Source organism: Diorhabda sublineata, chromosome X, assembly GCF_026230105.1.
Source record: "Diorhabda sublineata isolate icDioSubl1.1 chromosome X, icDioSubl1.1, whole genome shotgun sequence".
Classification (NCBI taxonomy): domain Eukaryota; kingdom Metazoa; phylum Arthropoda; class Insecta; order Coleoptera; family Chrysomelidae; genus Diorhabda; species Diorhabda sublineata.
Genome location: NC_079485.1, coordinates 25896236 through 25917946, shown reverse-complemented (window position 1 = coordinate 25917946; position 21711 = coordinate 25896236). Strand labels below are relative to the sequence as shown.

Genomic DNA, 21711 nt, shown 5'->3' with positions numbered 1-21711 from the left:
TGCTAATTGCGATAAGATAGATAAGATAAGAATAACTATTATTATTTATATGAATGTTTTCTGATAGTTTCAACTGTTTTCTGTATTTAAATCAATAACAGACAGGAAGTAATATAAAAGTAATGTATTGTATACATGTTAGTCAAAGGAACTCGAAAAAAACAATACAAAATAATTCTTTTAAAACTAAATACATTAAATTTAGTGAGGTTTTTTGTATCCTCGAGCTCTAATCACATCACGACAACGCCCTGGCATACTTGTGATTATTTCATCCAAGTAATTTTGATAAAAAAGTTCCTTCTCAATCATTAATACCTCTTGCAATTGTTGAAGATTAACTGATATCAAATATGTAGACCTCATCCTTCTGTATCTATGCTCAATGGGATTTTAAATCCGGGTTGCGTGCAGGCCAGTCTAAAACTTCAATATTTACCTGATACTGGTGTACTCTTCTAGCAACATAGGCCGTATGTTAAAAAATTAACAAAAAGTTATCTCATACTACGAATTCTGTGTGAGCCCTTGAAGATATTCCATCCCACAACATGAACCTCCTCCAAAATGGGGAAATTTCTCTCTCCAGTATATAAACAAAATCGGGATTGATCCGTGAAAAGTACATTACCCCAATTTTGAACATTCCAGATCGCATATTATCGTGCGAATCTGAACTTAGCGGCATGATGTTGCCAGGTTAATTGAAGAGCAGCTTTAATTCCAGCATTTCTTAAAATATTTCTCACGGTTTGTGAAGTTACTCTTATATTTCGAGTTTTAGCTAACTCTTGGTGGAGTTGTATTGCAGTAACATGACTTCGTAGAGCTTGCAGTTTTAAAAATCTATTGTCTGCAGGTGTAGTTACCGACCGTCGACCCTGCACTAGTCTTCTATCATATCCTTCGTTCTCTCGATATTTCGCAACTACCCGGGACACAGCTGACTGGTTAATTTCCAGTATAGGCAACGTTACTCTGACTGCACCCGTCTTCAATAAGAGCAGTTATTTTAACAACTTGCTCGCTGGTTAGATTTAAATTTCTGTTTACACGCTCTTCCATAATTAATATTAATTTAAGTACTCTCTGTCTATGCCGAACAAAAACTGATAAGAAGCAAATACCAACTAACATTTCTTCTAAAAATTAAAGTATTCAGAAATGAAAGCAAAAAAATGAATTAATAACTTTGATTTATAAATATTATAATTACGCGCACTCAACATAATCAACCATGATGCCGACACCAACGATGTTTTCAACGTAATGGGCAAAATGGACAAAATTTTTGAAGAAGCAGATAGATGTACTTTTTTCGCCGTAATTCGTATGTCTGGCTGATATTGAAGAAGCGCCCTACTGACCTGTACCTTCTGAGGGTTTGTTGATTGCCGATTAGGAAAAGTAACAGTCACGTCGTGCCGAAATGGTCAATATCCAAAAAATTGGCTCATCAAAAAATCTGTCATTTTATGTCAAATGTTTTTATTTATTGTGGAATGATTTTATTGCTGGAAATCACATTAAAGGATAAAGAAGAATATAGAAATTATCTGAGACTCCTGGTGTGAAGCATTGCAATTGGATTTGGAAGTTAAAAAATCGACTATCTAATATTAAATAGAGAAATACCTCTCTTTAAAAAACATAGAGTTTAAAGTCGTCCTCGATTCATAATATTTAAATATGATAAGAAATTGTTTGTTGATGATGTTCGATTATTTCTCAATAATGCCCCTATTTTTTCCGACCATCAAATTTAATCCTTTTTTGGCTATCGACCTTAATATTTATTTAGGGTCCATACCTAAACCTTTGAAGTTGAAAAAAAACTATTCATATATTTACTCTCTAAATTTACTTAAATGTTGCTTTAGACCGAGATCGAGAGAACAATTTAAGAGTGAACCGTATGCGAATGAATGGTGTGTAGATCAGATGTGGGAAAATGAGGGTGCGTCCCCGATTGTTACACCCTAACTAAAGGGTGAAATTTTTAGTAGGTTTTAATCTACAAGCTATTTCTCTGATCGATTATGGAACGGCTATTTCCTCCCGTAGGTGCAATAAAAATAATGCTTTAACAAAATTCGATTCGTGAATGCGAACTCGATACAATGAACAGCTGGTAGGAATTGGTTGTACACTGTATGCAAATTATTCTTCATTTCGTTTTTTACCCAATCAAGATCGATAGAAATAAATATGAATGAGTGTGAATTATGAAACAACAGATGAGCTTAAAGGGGAAGAAATGGTAGAAAAAAAACAATAAAGCATTTCTCTCAATGGTATAGTAAGATATGGAAGTGGAAGAAGCAAGGAAAGGCCTAGATCAAAGTAAAAAGTAGCAAAAGATCTGAATAGAATGAGAATTGAACGATAGCAAAATAAGACCAAAGACAGGAATGCATGGAGCATATTTAGCGATATATTAGAATAAAAAGAAAATGGTGATTGATCCACCTCTTAATAAAATATCTTGAAAAAATTACGCGGCTCAATTCATCAAGGGGCGTATAGCAATATACCGGTTACTTGCAAAATTATTGGACCGATTATTAATTTTTTGATTAGCTAACAAATGATGAAGGTAAATTGAGAAAAGTATATGTATCATTATAAATTATTTTTATTATTTGATTAAACTATGTAACTGAACAATTATATGTAGCTATATATAAATATTTACAACAAAAATAAATATTTTCGATTGTTCATAAATATCTGGTCAAACACAAATCACATACTTTATGAATAGAAAAATTATATAAATCGATAAAAAAAGAACACGCATTAATAAAGGTATGGCTACTTACATATTTTTCGCAGGAATCACATCAGTACGTCAATGAGTTTTGAAATTATTTTTCGAGAAATACACTTCGGCATTCTTTCTAGAGCTTCACTAATAAAAGTTCTCAATTCATATTCTTAGTTTTAACTCTTACCATAAATGTTCTATCGAATTAAGATCTGGATGTTGATTCTGGCTGCCGAAGAAGCTTTGATCGATATTTGGGATCATTATTCTGTTGAAAAATCCATCCGTGTTTTCACAAGCATAAGGCAGCATGATAGGTTTGGCCATGACTTTCCTATAAAATGCGTTCGAAAGCATAATGTTACCACCACTGTGTTTTAGAGTTGGTGTTTGATAGCGTGAATTTTATCTGCTACCTTTTGGTTTTCGAACATATCTAATTTTGGTTTGGTTCTAAAATAGCACTTCCAATCGTTTTGTACTGATATTTTTTGAGAATTCCAATCTACTATTCTTATTTTTCTTACCGATGTCTGGTTTCCTCGCCCTAAAAGGTGTGCAATTATGGCAGCATTATTTTTTACGGCCGAGATAACCTATCCGTTGTTTTTATAGGTCACCCAGGATTGCGTTCAGCTTCTAAGGGCCGATTTTACAACCTAGGTAAAACTGGAGATTAAATTATGGTTTAAACTCTAATTTAAAGCAATAATAAACAAGATTGCTCTATTTCACAGATGTCAGTTAAACAGAATCGAAATATTTTCGATAGAAACAAAACAAATTAAAATAATAAGTGGGACAATTCAAATTGCTTTAGAAAGAATAACTTTTTCTTTTCTCGGCGCGTCGACAATATTGATAATTTCTTCATCATCGTCGTCGAGTTCATCAAATAGTTATATTTATATCATAAATATGTGAACAATTTGAAGAAAGTGGGTTCGGATCCTCCGTTTCATGTTAAACTGAAGTTTAGACTACCCTCTAACCGCCAGTAACGTTTAAACCGAAGTTTTTTAGTAAACGCCATGTATAAAGCGCGAAAAAATCGGTATCTGTGGTTTAAAGTGACGTTTGAGGTTCAAACTTAACTTGTAAAAATGGGGATGGGGATGGGCGTGGGATCATTTTCATTGAATATCTTTAAAAAGGAAAAACTATCAACGGCGATCATTATGCGAGCTTATTGCAATGTTTGACGCAGCATTTGGCTAAGGAAAAAGTGTTGTTTCATCAAGACAATGCATCTGCACATACATCCGTTATTGCAATGGCCAAAATTAATGAATTAAAGATTGAATTGCTACCTATTCGGCAGATCTAGCTCCCTTGGATTATTTTCTGTTCCTAGACTTAGAAAAATGGCTTGGTGGTCAGATATTTTCCAACAATGAAGATGTCTTGTCGGCAGTTAATGGATATTTTGAGGAACTTGACGATTCTTATTATAAAAACGGCATCGAACTTATTGAACATCGCTGGATAAAGTGTATGGAGATTACGTTGTGTTTTCTTTGTTGGGCCAGGTACTTCTGGGACCATCCTCGCAATTCTGAAGGCGTGTATTTCAGCATCTGCACTAAGTGACACTAATCGCAGTATACAGAAGAAATGAAAATTTCTATGTTTTTATACATTTGCAACTGATAACGTAAATAAAGCAAAAAAAACCAAAACGAGTCACATTGATTTTAATCATTTACTACCTTCTTGAAACCGAATATTTATGAACAATAAATGGTTTAAGAATATAATTAAAAAAGGTTTGTAATAACAAATTAACTTTTTCAATTTACACTCTATCGTCAGTGTTATAGGTTTTTTGCCTTCTTTTCAACCTGGTGAACCGGTTCTTCAGCCAAATGGCCGATGATAGGGAATAACGTAGCCGCAGCTGTATCCGCCCGCCCCCTTTTAAATTTAAAATAGACAAAAAAAACAACAAAACCTAACCTAACTAAACAAAAACAAAATTTTCAAAAAACCAAAAAAAAAAAATAAATAAATAAAACCCCTAAAAAATAAAAAGAACCCAAACCGAGAAGAGCCGTTTTTGCTAACAAGCTTCATTTTCGTTTTCTTGTAGCCAAAATCTCCCTTCAAAAATAGTTAGGCAAACACAACCCAACGAAACCTACTCCAACAAACCCCCTCCTTAGAAAAATCCTCCTTATCCTACCAAACTTTAACCAACGAATCTCTCTCTATTTACACTCCTTATTTTTTGAATAATCAAAAAATTATCTTTAGTAGACCGGTTAATTTTGCATAAAATTTTATTATGTATGTATGTATTGACTTTTTTTTCATGTGACCTGCTGTATCTGGTATTTACTGAGATAATAGTGTAGATGTAGTCTAAATTATTCAATTCCGTCTTGCTTCTTTCAAAAGTTTAACGGTTGTGTATCTAAAATCAATATTCAAGAATTTTCAATATTTTAACAAAAACAATTTTCTTGTATGATGGAAATAAATAGTATTAGTATTGGTTGAAGTAAATTCAACTTTCAATGTAATTGAATTATTGTTGAAAAACATTGTATTCTTAGCTATAATTTGAATTTTATGTTTGAACAAAGAAAATTATTTAATAAATGCTTTAGCTGGAAACAATCGTTGTTTCCCGTTCATTTTCTGTTACGTAAGTTCTTAAACATACTCGTACATATAAAATTGTTGTTAACGTTACATAAATTAAATGGAAATCGCCAGAATGACTAAGATTTTAATTATGTTGGATTGCAAGTTAAATAAATCAAATCTATTAGATTTATATTTTGTTCTTGATATGTTATCCCGATAAAAATTTCAATAAGAAATCTCATTCGCCCTGTAGGATAACTAACAACTTAACTAACAACTTTAATATTTATACCCGGAAGTATGAAGTCTACTCTATATCTTCTGTGAATGACATCCTTCAAAGTAGTCCCTATCATAAAAAATAACACGTTCCCATCGCATTCTTTGCATGATTTTCATGATAATTTTTGAGAAAGAACCAAAAGTCGCAGAGAGGTTGGCGGCGAAGTTGTAAAACTTGGTGCTTTGTTGAATATTGTTACTTAAAATTCGATGAATGCGTTGGCGCATTGTGTTAATTGTGTTAGCCTATTTTCTAGAGCTGTGATTGTTTTATACGTCGTGCAACCTTTCCAATACTTTAGTGATATCTTGTGATGTGGATATAGGCTCTACACTTTTGGACAAACCTCTTATATATTTATTTATTTATTGTTGGTAAATCATCTCAATTTCAGGTTTCTGTTGTTGTAATTGCTTTTTCAATAGAAAATCGTCTTGACGTTCCGGTCTTTATCAAAATATGTTGAACCAATTTTGGTTCAAAATAAAGAAATTAGTTCTAAATTTCAAGAATTATTTGGGCTTTGTTCTTTAGTTACTTTTGGGAATACTATTGGGAAGTGAGACGTATGATCGAAGAAGATTCAACTGGCACCTATCAAGCAATTGAAGCAACTCTTGGTACGGGATCCGCAATTTCACATGATCATCTTCATAAGAACAAAATTGTTACTAATTGGGTGCAACATAAGCATAACTATTTCGAGTATTGGACATCGTATTATGTCTAAATTAGTTACAGGCGATGAAAATATATACCGTCCAATTATAATCCTATCCGCCAGGAGGGCAGTTTGTCAGGTCTGAAAAAAAAATTATGGACGTAGTTTTCTTTCTTAGTACAGGATTAGTGAAAGCAATTGAACTTGAAAATCAACGTACAGTTATTGTTGGTCCACTACAAAATATTTACCTACAGTGTTTATGTAGCATCACGATAATGCATGGTTACGCACAAACAATTGATATTTTTACGTAAAAATAATGTAACAGTTGTTAGACAGTCACTCTATTCACTTGATTCGGCCATATGTGGTTTATGATTACTATATAACCCAAAGAAAAATTTATGTGCTCGACGTTTCACGATGGAGAATATAAATGAAGCGTATTTTGGAGTCCCATAGCAATTAGATAAAACCCTACCACTCAAATTTTTTCGATCGTCGGTGTCGCAGGCTTTTTGCGGTTTTCCTGTAACGTAGTGAACCGGTTCACCAGCCAAATAGCCGACTATAAGGAATAATGCAGCCGCAGATATAACTGCCCGCTCTCCAATTACCCGCTTTCCTATTAAAAATTAACAAAAAATTACAAAATATATCTCCAAACCGGAAAGAAAGGTTTTTTTGTTAAAGCTGGAGCTTTCCTTTATTCTCCTTCTAGCCAAGTTTGGTCTTCCGTTTTTTTCTCTTTTTTCACCCTGGAGTAGCACGATTATCAACCTATCACCCCAACCCCGCCTCGCAGAGGAGCAACTCTTATATCAGGGCCAATTCCCCTCTATAAAAAATTTCCTCTTCCCACCCAAATATACCCAACGAATCTCTCTCTCTCTCTCTCTTTCAGTTTTGGAGAGCATTCCAAAAGATGACTTCAAGCTTTCAAATTTTCTAAACTTCAGGTGCGCTCCTCTTACCTTGCTGTCGCTTCGCTTCTTGTTGGGTTTTAATTAAATTAATTAATAAATCGTACTCTCGCGCTCGCTCACTTTTTTGTTTACTGATGCATAGTAACAATGCGTGCAATTTTCTAGCATGGCGCATCACTCTTATGGAAGTACACCAAATGGAAACAAATATGTAGAATCCAAAAATTCTTCATCACGATGATAAAAATAAAGTAAATTATGCATGGGATCTGATAAGTAAATAATTAAATGTAGGAAGGTGCATCGTTCTTTCATGGAGTTTTGACTTTCCCGTTTTATATTCGTTTTCTAGTTAGGTGATATAAACGCAAGACATTATAATATTGGTACGGGCGTAAAGTAGCTGACGCAGTCATTTGAATCGCATTTTTTTTGTAGTAAACATAGTGGGCAACTGAATAATCGAGAGTAATAGCATTTCTCCACTCGTATCAAGAACCTCTAGGCTAGGAGGTGGTTCGGGGAACAAAAAAAGACTTCTAGTTTTCAAAATATATAGTGTTACCCTTGTATATATACACTTTGTAGTGATAAAAACTTAATGAAATATGACATATCTCTGCAATATGAAGATTGAGAACAGTATGTTTAATATTGCTTTTTCGAAAATTTATTTCTAATATTCTAAATTATTGTTGATAAGAAATAAGTAAGAATTGTTTTTGATTTACAGTTCATAATATATTATCTTGGCACGGCTTATATCCGGTCTAGTTATGGACGTTTACTCAAAGATAGTGGAATATTGTTTATAAATATTTTGATAAATAGTGAACTGAAAACGAAATTTTCACATATCACAACTGTTTACTGCACCGACTATTACGATGTTTCGATCAATCATTAAAAGATTATTTATTTTGTTAATGACTTTTTATGGGGCTGATTCAGTAAAACTGATTAAACTGTATGGATTGCGATTTTCAGAATCATGTGTATTTATGTGAAATACGAAAAGAAACTATTGGTTGTTGTGGTCATCTATGGTAGACCTATACATGTAGTAGTCGTGTCATAAACTGATTCAAATCGAAAGAGATTTATCTAAATCAGTCTCCCATTCTTTTTATCAGTGTTCCTCTTAACATTGACTTCTAATTCAAAATGTACATGGTAATACGTTATTTAAATTTCGCAAATAGTGAAGAGGATTATTCATTTTTCTTTCATCGCAACAAAAATAAATCATCATTACATATCAAAACTAACAGCATATAACCTGATTATGTTCATAGTACAAATAGAATTACTGTTCAAGAAATTTCCTAACGAAACTAAAATATCAAGTAATAGGTATGTAATTACATGTAGTAATTAAAAAATGGTTCATTTACTTAAGAAACATAAGGACGAGGGAGTTGTTGCTTTTAAATACAAGAATTAACAAGTAACCCTTATTAATGAATCAAAATTGTTTGGAAAAATCTGTTTTTTCGTATCTCATTAGGTATGCAGCTTAAATAATCATTTTTCTTATTAAATATTTTATTCCAAATACGTGCTAGATTGTAACCAAGTAAATTACTTATATAAATATAATGGAAACAAATGTAAATTAATGAGCCAATTTAGTGAGAGTTGCCCATTTCCAAGTACTAGAAAGACTTAAGAATATAGCATAACATAAAAAAAAGAAAAATTGGAATATTTTGGTCACATAACAAGGAATTAAACTGGATTTGGTTTGCTACAGCTAATCCTTCAAATCAAAATATACCGTCATTGAAGACAGGGACGAAAACAAACTCCAAATGGTTTATATTAACGGCTACAGTATATAAAGTTTTAAGGGCAGCATTCGATAAAGTTTGAATAGGCAACATCCGGACCAGAAAACAACCACAAATATTTGGAACATCCACAAAAGCATATTTCTACAACTCTACAACTTCCTATTACATCTATTTCGAGTACAAGGTGTGGCTATTAAGTAACAAGACTAGCGCTGCTACAGAAAAAGTCCGCGTGCGCTAATTGTTATCGACTGCCATATGTTTAGCCGGAAGCCTACTCTCTCGAATGGATATCGAAAAAGTCGGTAATTGGCATTGACAAAAAAAGTGTGCAGCAAATATTACATGAAAATTTTAACATGCGTAAAGTGTGTGCAAAACTGGTGCCTCATTCCACACTAACACTCAAGAGGTTTCTAGCCAAGTACAACATCCCAGTGTTAGTTAGACCATCCACCTTTTTCGCTGGATCTTGCACCGTGAGATTTCTTTCTCTTTCTTATATCCAAATCTGCATTAAAAGGAACAAGATTTGAGTCTGTTAAAGCTGTGAAAGAAATAAAGGCGCGCGTCCCGAAGGAACCGACAGAAAACTACTTCGTACACTGTTTTGATCAATGGAAGCTTTGCATGGAGCGATGTAGGGATAGAGCAGGGGTATATATTGAAGGTGGTTATAAATAAATATACAAAATATCAAAATGAAATATTTTAAATCAGCAGTTTCGTTATTTAATAGCACACCTGGTATAGTTTTAATAATTTGGAAAGCGCATCTTCTTATACATACTTGGTAAACGCCACAGCTGAAATTTATGAATCGTACTTCGATTTGGTTGACCACCCACCGCATTTACTAGATTTTTATCAAATGAGGACGTAAACGCCTATTTTGAAGAGTAACACGGCAACTAAGGGTTGAAAATTTCTTGCTTGTTTGTTCAGCCGGTAACTTTTCAGACAATTTTATTGAACAATTTAGGGATTAATACATATATACTGTAAATGAGATATAGGAGGTGTAGCTATTAAGTAACAAGACTAACGCTGTTAACGAAAAAAAATATGCGGTTTGCGCCTATCAGTTGTTTAGCCTGAAACCTACTCTTTCGGATGCGATGTCTACCATGTCTGAAGATAACCTTTGCAAGGAGCGATGTAGAGATAGAGGAGGGGTATATATTGATAATAAATAAATGTACAATCAATCACTAGTATTGTATTGTTTCAATAATAAAATTTTTGACGTGGCGGCTATTAAGTGGCTTTACAAATCACCAGATTTGTTTCTATTTGATTTTATCCATAATTTTAAAACTTAAAGATCTTAACGAGAAAATAACTCCATTTTATGATAAATTTAGATATCTTTAGATGATTAGATTTAGTTCAATACTGTTTTTTATCTATATTATCATGATTTCGATTCGAATCATTAAATGTTTCATTATAATTTACACTGGTAGTTTAAAAGTTGGTTCTTATCAACAATCAAAATGACTTTCAATTTTCAATTTCATATTCCCTCTCGTTTTCTTCTCATTATTTTTAAAATATCGGGTATCCTCAAGGCTAATAACTAATAATTAAAATGAAATTAGTAATACATTAATTTTCAAGCTATCAAATAGAGGAAATTCATTATATGAAAACAATATTTAATTGAAATAGAGAAATTTATCTTCGACTCCAGTACTCACAATTTTCGTTCCGTAAATTACGTTGATAAATTATTCATTAAATACCTAGTACCTACTTCAAAGTCAAACTTTTATCGCAGTTGGTGGAAATACGTTCATGAACCATAAATCTACCGTAGAAGCTGACTATTAACAATAATTTTATATGAACCAAAGTAATATAAATAATTAACCGTTGATTACCTGACCTGCATGCAAAATTACGTTGAGAAACGGTATATATATATATATATATATATATATATATATATATATATATATATATATATATATATATATATATATATAGTGGTTAATGTTGAGTTACTTTGTCTCTTTACCATAAATTAATTATTAATCTAAAAGTGCTAATACATTTAACCACATGGACAACAATCCCTTGGGTTATTTTACCATTCTACTAGATCTGTAGGTGTGTTGAACCTTTTGAAACGAATTTAAAATTGAATATAATTTTACTTGATTTTATTTCACACCTCCATTACCTAATATGTAATCTCCCAACGCCTTATACATAATTTATTCATAAACGCCGCTTAGTAATAAAACTTGCAAAACCAGATTAGGATGAATTCAAGTAATACTGAAATAATTCCGTAAATATAAATATTTTTCTGTGTCGGAAATTTAGCTTCATCCTGTATCATGACGAGTTGAGAGTCTTCACTATTGCCAAGAAATTGAAATCTAAATTATGACGGTAAGCAGTGAATGATAAATAACAAATTTTAACTCGGAACCTATTAAGAAGAAATCATCCAATTGATTTATTGTCTCGCCAGATTTATGTATATGGTCTAGTTAGAGGTACAAAAAATATCCCTCTACCGATGTTTCAAATATTCCCCCCCTACCACACTTTATTTAAATTATTCTGATTTGTCTGTTTAAATGAAATTTTTTGACAATTTTTTTTTAAATCAACTCTTATATTTCGTCAACTTTCTCGCTTTTGATGAAAATAAATGTTCTGTTTTCGGTTTTAAATAAAAAGCAAAATTATATTAAAATATGAAATGTCAAATTTGACAATTTTACTGAAAATAGCTCTTTTGATTATTCTCTTATTATTTAAAAAACTAAAAATTAACACTAAGGTAACACTATAAAAAAAGGCAGACATTGAATTTTTGAAAATATTGGAATTATGAGAATTTAAAAGTACTGTAAAGTACAAGGATGATACCGTAAAGTGCCAGTGTCCGGACTCAAATTAGTACTGTGAAGTAAATTATTTGTATGAACCTTTAGCCAAATGAGGTTTCAAATATAAAATAGCTTCGATAGTTCAATGATGCGTGAAAGCGGCTCACAATCCTTTGGTTTGTAGATCGAATCTCATTAGGGATGTGAATAAAAAAGTCTTGAAAAAATTTTTTTGGTCTAAATCTTGGTACAAATGACTCCAATAATAGATAGATAGAAACATTGTTTCAAAACAATTCATATGAATTTTTTCAATCTTATTTCCCGAAATATTTTATCAATTGGCGCAACAAAATCTAATCATTTTCCATCAGAAATTTGTTTCCATAATTCGATTACTGTCATTTTAATTTTCGTAGTTATAGGAGTCAAATTTCATGGTTATGTACGAGTATCTTCCAACTTTTCTTGATTAGTTTATATAATGACTTGAATATATCCACTATTTTCCATACCAAAAAGAAAATCCGCAAGAAGAGTTTAGTCATTGGCCCGTTTAAACATTTTCGTCTCACATATAGGTAGAAATTATAATCGTACTTTTGGAGAAATGGTAAAAGTATTCAAACATGTATTTATTCGGAATAATTTAGTACCACAGAATTATCTTGACACTTGTCAAGAATAAATTATTTATTTTACGCAAATTAAACGACCAACAATGCAGAAAATACAAACACTAGATAATGACAGACAATTATTTCTACTCAATTTTATGCTCTAAGCTACCTACTTCATCACCACTAATTCTTAAGTTAGGAACATCCTTCTTGATCTTCCATAAAAGCCATAACAGCTGAAACGGTGTGTTGTAGGTTTGTGCTAGAGTGCAAAATAGTACTAAAGAGTGATGGCTGCAAGGTCAAGTTCGTTTGGATGCCCAGTCGCTTAGGGAACAAGGGAAACAACGAGGTTGATTCTCTCGCCAGCTAGCGATTCGACAAATCCGCCAATGGACTATTCTTGGTGTAGTTATCACATCTCTCGCAAAACGAACTATGCCGCGATTGTTGGATACACCTGGAATGAAGCAAGCTAAGACACACATTGATAGGCTTTCTACCTCTCTTATCAATCAACTGCTCCACTTAAAAAGGTGTCTTTTAATGCTATTTCGATACTATAGGTATCAAAGATGATGCAGAATATTGCTGTAGCATGAAGACACTGGAGATCACGTCATCGTTGAGTTCCTAGCAGTTACACATGCGAAGTTAAAACATTTCCTAGTCAAATTCTATTATTGAATCAAAGAAACGAGTTATAGTCTTTATACTTCAATATTTACCTGACATATTCTGGTTCTAGCTCTATTAGAGAATCACAAAAGTTTCCTGTTAACTATCATTTCCTATAATTGTATAGAAAGACAATGAAATCATAGTTTAAAGTAACTGGGTTTTCGAAAAAAGCTTCTAGAAACATGTTAATTGACGAGAAATATTTATGAAGACAAGTTTTACGTAAACTATAATCTACTGTTGTTAACGAGCTCTACATTTCACTATTAATACTTAATAATTTTTTATTCTTGTCATATTTATCGTATACGACGATTGTTTTATTCAAGTGGGCGTATGGGTTCGCAAAACAAAAAAATTGATTGGCAAATATACTATAAATTAAATAAAACTTATAATACTAGTTCGTTGTGTAAGAATTTGGTTTACATTCATTTGAAATATTTCAGTGTTGATTATTGATTATTAATGTCATGCCAACTATTTAATATATAAACTTGAATTTTGGATGAATTATGTACAAGATAATCGGGAATCCAATGCTTTTGACAAATTCCACACTTGGAAGGGTTGCCCTCCAGTTGATTCAAAAGGTGAATTAGCACCTCGGCAGATCATTTCAAAAATCTCATTTAGAAACAAAAAAAAAATAAATGAACAAAATGGAAACCACTGGAATTTTAAGACATTATTAACAAAATTCAGTTTTAATGATTCAATTTTTTCTTCAACCTATAAATGGCGTAATGTCAGTATTTTTTTCATGATTAATGTTGAAATTTACAGTTAAAGTTAAAAGACTAATGAAATGGTAAAGTATTGTGAATTAGAGCTCATTGCATTACATATATTTAAAAAAACACGATATTGAACGTCTGTCTACATTATGTTGATCAGTCTACACCATACGCTCATTAATCATGACCACGCTTTCAGTTGCTTACAGATGCGGGATGGCGAAATGTGAAAAAAACTCCTCATTACATGCAATTTAAATACACCAGGTGGTCCAAAATATCGAAAAGGAAAATATGATTCTGACAACATTTCCGATAAACTGAAAAATATACCTGAACATCATATCTTCTACGAGGATTGTCTGAAAAGTTTTCGACCCCAACCTTAAGATGTCACCACTTATCGCGAGATTATCAATTAAAGTTTTGGACGCTCAGTTTCTATTTGACAGTCGTTGTCAAGATTTTTTTGAAAATGGAAAAAATTGAGTATTGAGCTGTTCGTTTTTGAAACCTAACCCACGTATATGAAATAGGAGTTACACACTGCGTATGGAAACTCTGTATCATCATTTACGACTGTAAAATATTTGGTAGCTGAATAAAAATGTGACGGTATCAACTTGACTGATGAAGAACGTGAACTGTCTACGCGTTGGGATCCCTCGTTGCATCAAAAGCGTATTTGAATGAATCCTTTCCAGGCTTTATTATCGCGGTTTGAGAAAAATAAGTCGGATTTCTTGAGTCGATTCATATTTTATAATTGTAAATGAAATCTGGAACTACTACTACACTCCTGAGACGAGAAAACAGTCACGACAGTGGATTGCAAAGGGCGAACCTGCTTCTAAAAGGCTCCGGTCGTAAAAGTGACGGCCACCGTTATGGATTGTGTTAATCGACTTTCTCCAAAAAAGAAGAAGAAAGTGCTTTCCCATCGGAACAATGCACCTTTTTACCTTTCGGTTATTGCCATGGCTAGAATTCACGAACAACACTTCTTATTTACCAGATCTAGCCTCCAGCGACTTTTTCCTATTTCCTAACCTTAAAGTTTCACTTACAGAAGAGATATTTTCATTTAATAGATTATGGAAAAAATGTCTTGTTTATTTGTTAATTCGGAAACTTTTCAGACAAACCTCGTATAAACGAGAATTAATCGGTGGGTGCAATTTTCGAATCAATCATTGGAGATGTAGAAAAATTTATTTCTCAATTAGAATTAAATCAAAAACAAATATTTCTATTTCTAAATGTCATAGATAAATACCTACAACAAAATTGTTAAAAAAATTAATAGTAATGAAAAATTGATTACTTACAAAATTAAATTAAATCAAATTCGTTTTATGGTTGAAAGCCATACATACAGAGAAAATGCAATGCTTCTAAAAGATATATTCAATCAAATAATAAATATGTACGAACTAATTCAATTCTTCATTCTACTGAGGTCTTCTTCTGATCTGGGCCTTCCCCTTCTTTTTCTATTTTCTGGATTCCATTGTAGTAAGCTCCCGTGTCTTCGCTAGCTCTCCGCATGTCCTAGACATCCCATTTTTTGTTTTTCATTCTTTTAATTATATCTTCCTCTCCAAGTTCCTCCTCTTTACGATAATTCATACGTTGTCTGTATTTATTTTCATCCTTCTTGATTAGTCCTAAAAGTGCTCTTATTATCTTTATTTCCGCTAGTACCAACTCTTCTTCTTTAGTAGTATCGGTACAGTCATTTTGGTCTCCTTATTTGATATTTTACATTTCAACATCTCTTTTTTCTCCTTGTATATTTAATTACCAGAATATTGATATTTTTTTTCTTACAAAACAGCCCTTTTACTCTACAAAAGCATCGAAGTAGAACATGTATCTACTTGTTGCACAAAATTTTATTACGTACTAACTACTTTTAATATGCATCGATTATTATTTCGTTTAAAGTAGATACGATCAAAACAACAATTTATTCAACATGTGAGTGAGTATTAAATATTAGTATTACGGGGGTAACTTGGAAACATACATTAAATCCGAAACCCAACTATTACTTCAATGCATATAATCTTGATTGTATTCTATAGAAATAATTGTAAAATCAACCTATTAAGCATCTTGTTTCGGATTTGTACCCTCGAACAGGCAAAGATACTTGGGAAGCTATAACTAAAGAAGTTTTATTGAATGTATAAACCGAAGTCTCGTTGGGGTATTTCCGCCTAAAGACAGTAGATTCTGCAGAGGATGCAACGTGTGGGTTTTGTTACGTAGAGGACGAAACCTCTATCCACATTCTCTCTACGGAAATGGTCGATTGGTCGCAATTGGCACATCTCGTAAATTTTCGTTTCCACCTCCATTCAATTCAACTAATTGGATCCCACGTATTCAATTCTTTCAGTAATTTCGTGGAGAGCAATTAAAATCCGTAGGATCTCAAGGCAAATTCGTCAAACCAAAATCAAGGTTGTTTTTTTTTGCACGAAGTATTTTGGGTCAGAACATGGTAGTGTCTTTTACATGTTTCGGGATTTCCTCTAAAATGGAACGGAAATTTGATTTGTCGAAACCGGACAATCTTGAACAGTGGAACACGAGTATTTTGGAGAAGACAGTGAAGATTGTCATTGTGAAGTTAAAAACCAAAGGGAATTCATTTTTACCGCACTTTCCAGGAGTCACAGTGATGTCTCGAATTTACAAAAACCAACTAATTGTTGGAATAATTTCATTAACTTGTCATATCTAACAGGAATTCTTGGTATACGTTCAAATTCGGAGTTTCCTGTATTGAGTCTGACTGAGGGTTAAGGAAATTTAAAATATTTTTGTCAAACTATTTGGAATATTTGACAGATTATTTGTACTATACAAATGAATGAATATTATCGCCGCTCTTTAAAAACTGACCACGTGACTGTACATTGTTACCGCATATCTAGTAAGTTCTATCTGTTGATAATCAGCTTGATTTCGAATTTTTCTCACAGTAATAACAGATTTTTATTGTCCAAAAGAGGACACCGGGAAATATAAAAGAGTCCTGAAAATCGCAGTGAACTTGAAGGAACAGAGTAGGCAATAAGAAGGTAGCAGATAGAAGGGTGGGATGCGAGAAGCACACGTGCATCGAGCGTACAGACACATTTAGAAAACACGTGCATCTAGCGCACACTACCTGTGTAAAATCCGAAAGATCATTCGACGAGCGCACAAGAAAATTTGATCTGCCGAAGTGAAGGTTAGGTTAGGACAGCTATATCTGGAATAAACTGATGAGGCGTTGCTTGTAATATATCGTATATGACTGCAGTTGTTTTCAGAGAACCTTTACACGTGCTTATTTTTTCCTGAACACACCTCCAGTAAATAAACTCTTCAGTTTACGTCCAATTCGGTAACGATGTCCATCTAATATTAGTGAAGGTTTTCCTTTAAAACTTCTCCGAATGTTGACGCAAACGTTGGACGCATCGTGTAGCACCGGCTTAAGATGCAAACCCATTTTATGGTACCATCAGACGGAGTTTTTCAGGTCTGGAATTATTAATTCTGTGTATCGTTGCCGCCACCTCTAAATCAAGTAAAAATATAAAACCTTTATCTTATTTACTTGAAAATTACCCTATACTTATCAAGTTCCAACTACGAACATAGGAAATACCTCTCACCAAGTTTTCTTAAAATTTTGAAGTACTGCAGGAGTTTTCTGGCTTCGTTATATTATATGAAACTTTATTTGCAATTTCCTTTTCATTGTTGACGCTTTCCGCAATAGTTGCTGATTTTCAATTGGCTGTTTATACAAATCAATAACTTCAATTTGTCTCAATTTTAAATATGACGTTATTGATAAAATAGAAATCCTATAGAAACTGTTCAAAGTTTTTCAAGTATCTAATCAAATTAATGAAAATCCAAGAATAAATTCTGCCGGAATAAGAAAAAATCTTGTAGTCTCGAACTTTAGTGCCTCGCTATCCCTCATAGTACGTATAAATGACAAAATATTCATTTCATATTTCAAAAATATCTTAATATTTTAAAATTCCGCTCTGTATTTCGTTTTCTTTATTTTTTTTATTATACTTATGCGTATAATGGTGAAGTACTTGTATAAAAGTACATATAAAATTATAATGTATCGATTATTCAACAGTCGGAAATCTTTTATTGGGAGGATGGTAGAAACTACCTGTATGCAGCTGCTTTACAACAGCTGTTTGTATTTCAACCCATCTGCTTCGACACATGTTTTATACAATTAAGAGGGTGTCTGAGATGTCGATTTCCACCAATATTTACTACCCATTCTCAAAAACCAACAAAGGTCTTAAACCTAGACTGTATTTCATTCGATTCACATTATTTTGAAGAACTTTGCTAGAGTTTGAAATTATGTACCAACGAATAATAAAATTAGAAATTGGTTTTTTACCTTATACACGTGAAAAACTTCCTTTAATTTCACGTTATTATTCACTTACAAAGAAGTGATTTGAATTTCGCATGTCATGAATGTTTTGATGTTGTGTACAACCGAAACACAAAATAGGCTATATATACGAAGGTTGTTTGAAAACTTCCCGACCCCAACCTGAAAATATTAGCACTTATTAATCTCTAATATTTGCGCATGTGTTGAGGGATTCTCGCTATAATTTCAACTATTTTGGACGATTAGTTTCTGTATGACAATCGGAAAGTTTGAATGTTTAGCTGACATGGAACATTTCTCTCATACATAAGGCAATACTCCTACACAAATGAAAAAGGATTTAGTCACTGCGTACGGAAACTCTGCATCATCATTTATAGCCGAAAAATTTTGGGCAACTGGATTAAAACGTGGCCGTATATTGTCGACGAGCTTTCGAGACTGCCAAAAACATCGAAAAAGTTCACTTAATGGCACTTCATGATCGTGGGATTGGAGTTAGAGAGATAAAAGAAGCTATTCGAATAAACATTTTCCAAGCTTTTTGACGCGGCTTAAGCAGAATTAGTCGAATTTTTTGCGTTTTGCAAAAAACCGTCCGCATTTGGAGAAAAAAAAAATGCTTTTCCATCAGGACAGTGCATCTTCTCACGCCATAGCTGAAATTTACGAATAGCACATCGATTTGGTTAACCACCCACCGCATTTACCAAGTATTCATCAAATGAAGACGAAACCGCATGCGTAAACGTCTATTACGAGGAGAAAGGCAGGTCACAAATGTCTTTGTTCGCTGGAAACTTTTCAGATAATTTCATTGAACAATTTAGGGATTAATACATATATACTGTAAATGAGATATAGGAGGTGTAGCTATTAAGTAACAAGACTAACGCTGTTAACGAAAAATGCATGCGCCAAAGGTTTGCGCCTATCAGTTGTTTAGCCTGAAACCTACTCTTTCGGATGCGATGTCTACCATGTCTGAAGATAACCTAGTGTAGATGATTCACTTTCGGATCGCCCTTTCACGTCAAAAACGGATGAAAATATCGAAAACTTCGGTAATCTGATTTGATATGACCATGTGCAAAATGGTGCCACATTCCACACAGTCCGTCAAAAGGTTTCTAGCCTAGTACAACATCCCAGTGTTTGACCACCTACCTGTTTTGCCGGATCTTGAACAGTGCGACGTCTACCTCTTTCCTAAGATCAAATCTGCATTAATAAAATAAGATTTGATTCTGTTGAAGCTGTGAAAGAAAAAGCGGCGCGCGTTCTGAAGGAACTGACAGACAAAGCACTGTTTCTAAAAATGGAAGGTTCACGTGGAGCGATGTAGGGATAGAAGAGGGGTATATGTTGAAAGTGATGATAGATAAATGTACAAAATCTCATTTTTTCGTTATTGAATAGCCACACTTCGTATAGTTTTAATAATAAAATTTTTGACATGGTGCTTTACGCGTAGCCTTCCAAATCACCAGATTTATTCAATATGATTTTTTATCTTTGAGTTATTTGAAATAATAATTTTATTCAAACACATTTTGAACCGCCACTGATCTTAACGAGAGAACGGGTATATATTGAAAGTGATAATAAATAAACATAGGTACAAAATATCAAAATAAAATCTTTTATATCACCAGTCTCGTTATTTAATAGCCACACCACGTAATTTAATCACATATTTATTTTACTGAACTTGATATACAAAGTATTTATTTATGAACTGTATTTATAAAAAATGTTATAATTATATAAAATGATATATGAAAAATACGTAACGAATTATTACAATTTAACCAAATTCATACTAACAGGTTTTATAGACATTTATGACCTATACCTAGTTGTACGAGGTGAAATCAAGAAATACAGTGACTGAACTTTAATAGAAACAATCACTTACGCTCCATAACCTCATATATGTTGAACAAAGTTAAGGAAAGATTAAAGCCGTTCCGTCAGTCTGCTACTATAGCCGCTTCAGTGAGATCAAGCTTGTGAGACTTGGAACAATGCATCTCAATATTAAGTTTTGAGTTGGAAAAAGTGCCAAAAGAACTCACGAATATCTAACATCTATGTCTTTTAATCTGAGACAAAAATTCTCAATATAAACTGAATCGTTTCGTCCAAAAAAGCAACGTCATAAAAATTAACATAATAGTTTTCTCCAATTTTGTGGTTATAGTACGAAGAGAGTTTGTTCTAAGGGGATCTCTGTAAACTACGTTTGCAAAACGATGTGTAAAGAAAAAGAGCTGAAAAATGTCTTCCTGTCTGTTCATATCCCAGTCATGGATTGCTGATCATATTTTGAAGGGAATCATTATAATTTTGTTTTATCTTCTTACTTTATCACGGTATTTTTCATCAGACCTCGTAATTAAAAGATATTTATATTTTGTTTTCTTCTAAGCAAAATTTATTACTCAATTCTAACTACAAATATTTGTTACAGGGCTGTGAAAGCATTCCAGCAGCTACTTTATGTTTCACCTGGATTTCAACGAGCTAATGAAGTCAATGTTAGACTGGGTTTGATGTTCAAAGTTACTCAAGAATATGACTCAGCACACAAACATTTACAGTTAGCCTTAGTGGATAACAGTCCGTCTACAGCAACAAAGAATACAAGTAAGTTCTAAGTTATTTTTGAAACTAGTCAGGAATTTGATTTGGGTCCCTGACTTCTACAGATATTCTACGACAATCGAACAGTAAATATTTGGTCAGGTCCGGCGTCTGAATATTTATGGACACATCGAAAAAATTTGCAATTATTTCAGTGTATGAAAATGAATAAAAACTTTTATAGTTGTCAAGATTTTATAAAAAGGAAGCTTTAAACTTTGTCTTTGTAAAGTTGCTCATACTTGCACAACTATTTTGCAATGGAAACTGAAGAAAAGAGGATTCGCTTACGTCCAATCATAGATATGGCACAATAACAAGCTATAAACTACATCTTTCAAAGTGTTTCTGAATCATTTATAACACTTATTACATCACTCAATAAGTCATGTGACTAACACACAGATGGCGCTGCTATTGTCAAATCCATATGACGTTTATGTAATACCAACTTTCAAAAAACTATGTGTCAAACTTCAAGACATTTCGATTAGTCAGAAAAAAGTGACAGCCATTTAAGTGAAGCCACTTTAGTTATTTTCAAAACAATTTCGTGTTTTAATTTATCATTGCTTCTTGATGATAAAAAATACTGTACACTCTCAGCAAAGGCTTCAAAAATGTTATACGGACTCTACTACATCGGAAAGAATCATTTGTTATTGGCTTGTTGAATTTAAACGTGGTTCTACAGTCACCGATGATGGTGAAAGTTCTG

At 32.8% G+C, this 21711-nt stretch overlaps 1 protein-coding gene across 3 annotated transcripts in view; it reads left to right on the top strand.

Annotated features, from left to right (window-relative positions):
- LOC130451226 (lysine-specific demethylase 6A) overlaps positions 1–21711 on the top strand; it is a 109472-nt gene that overhangs the window by 75164 nt on the left and 12597 nt on the right. For all 3 annotated transcript variants that reach the window (XM_056790110.1, XM_056790111.1, XM_056790112.1), the window contains one exon: positions 20821–20996. In XM_056790110.1, the coding sequence (XP_056646088.1) occupies positions 20821–20996 (176 nt within the window). The remainder of the gene's footprint in view (positions 1–20820; positions 20997–21711) is intronic.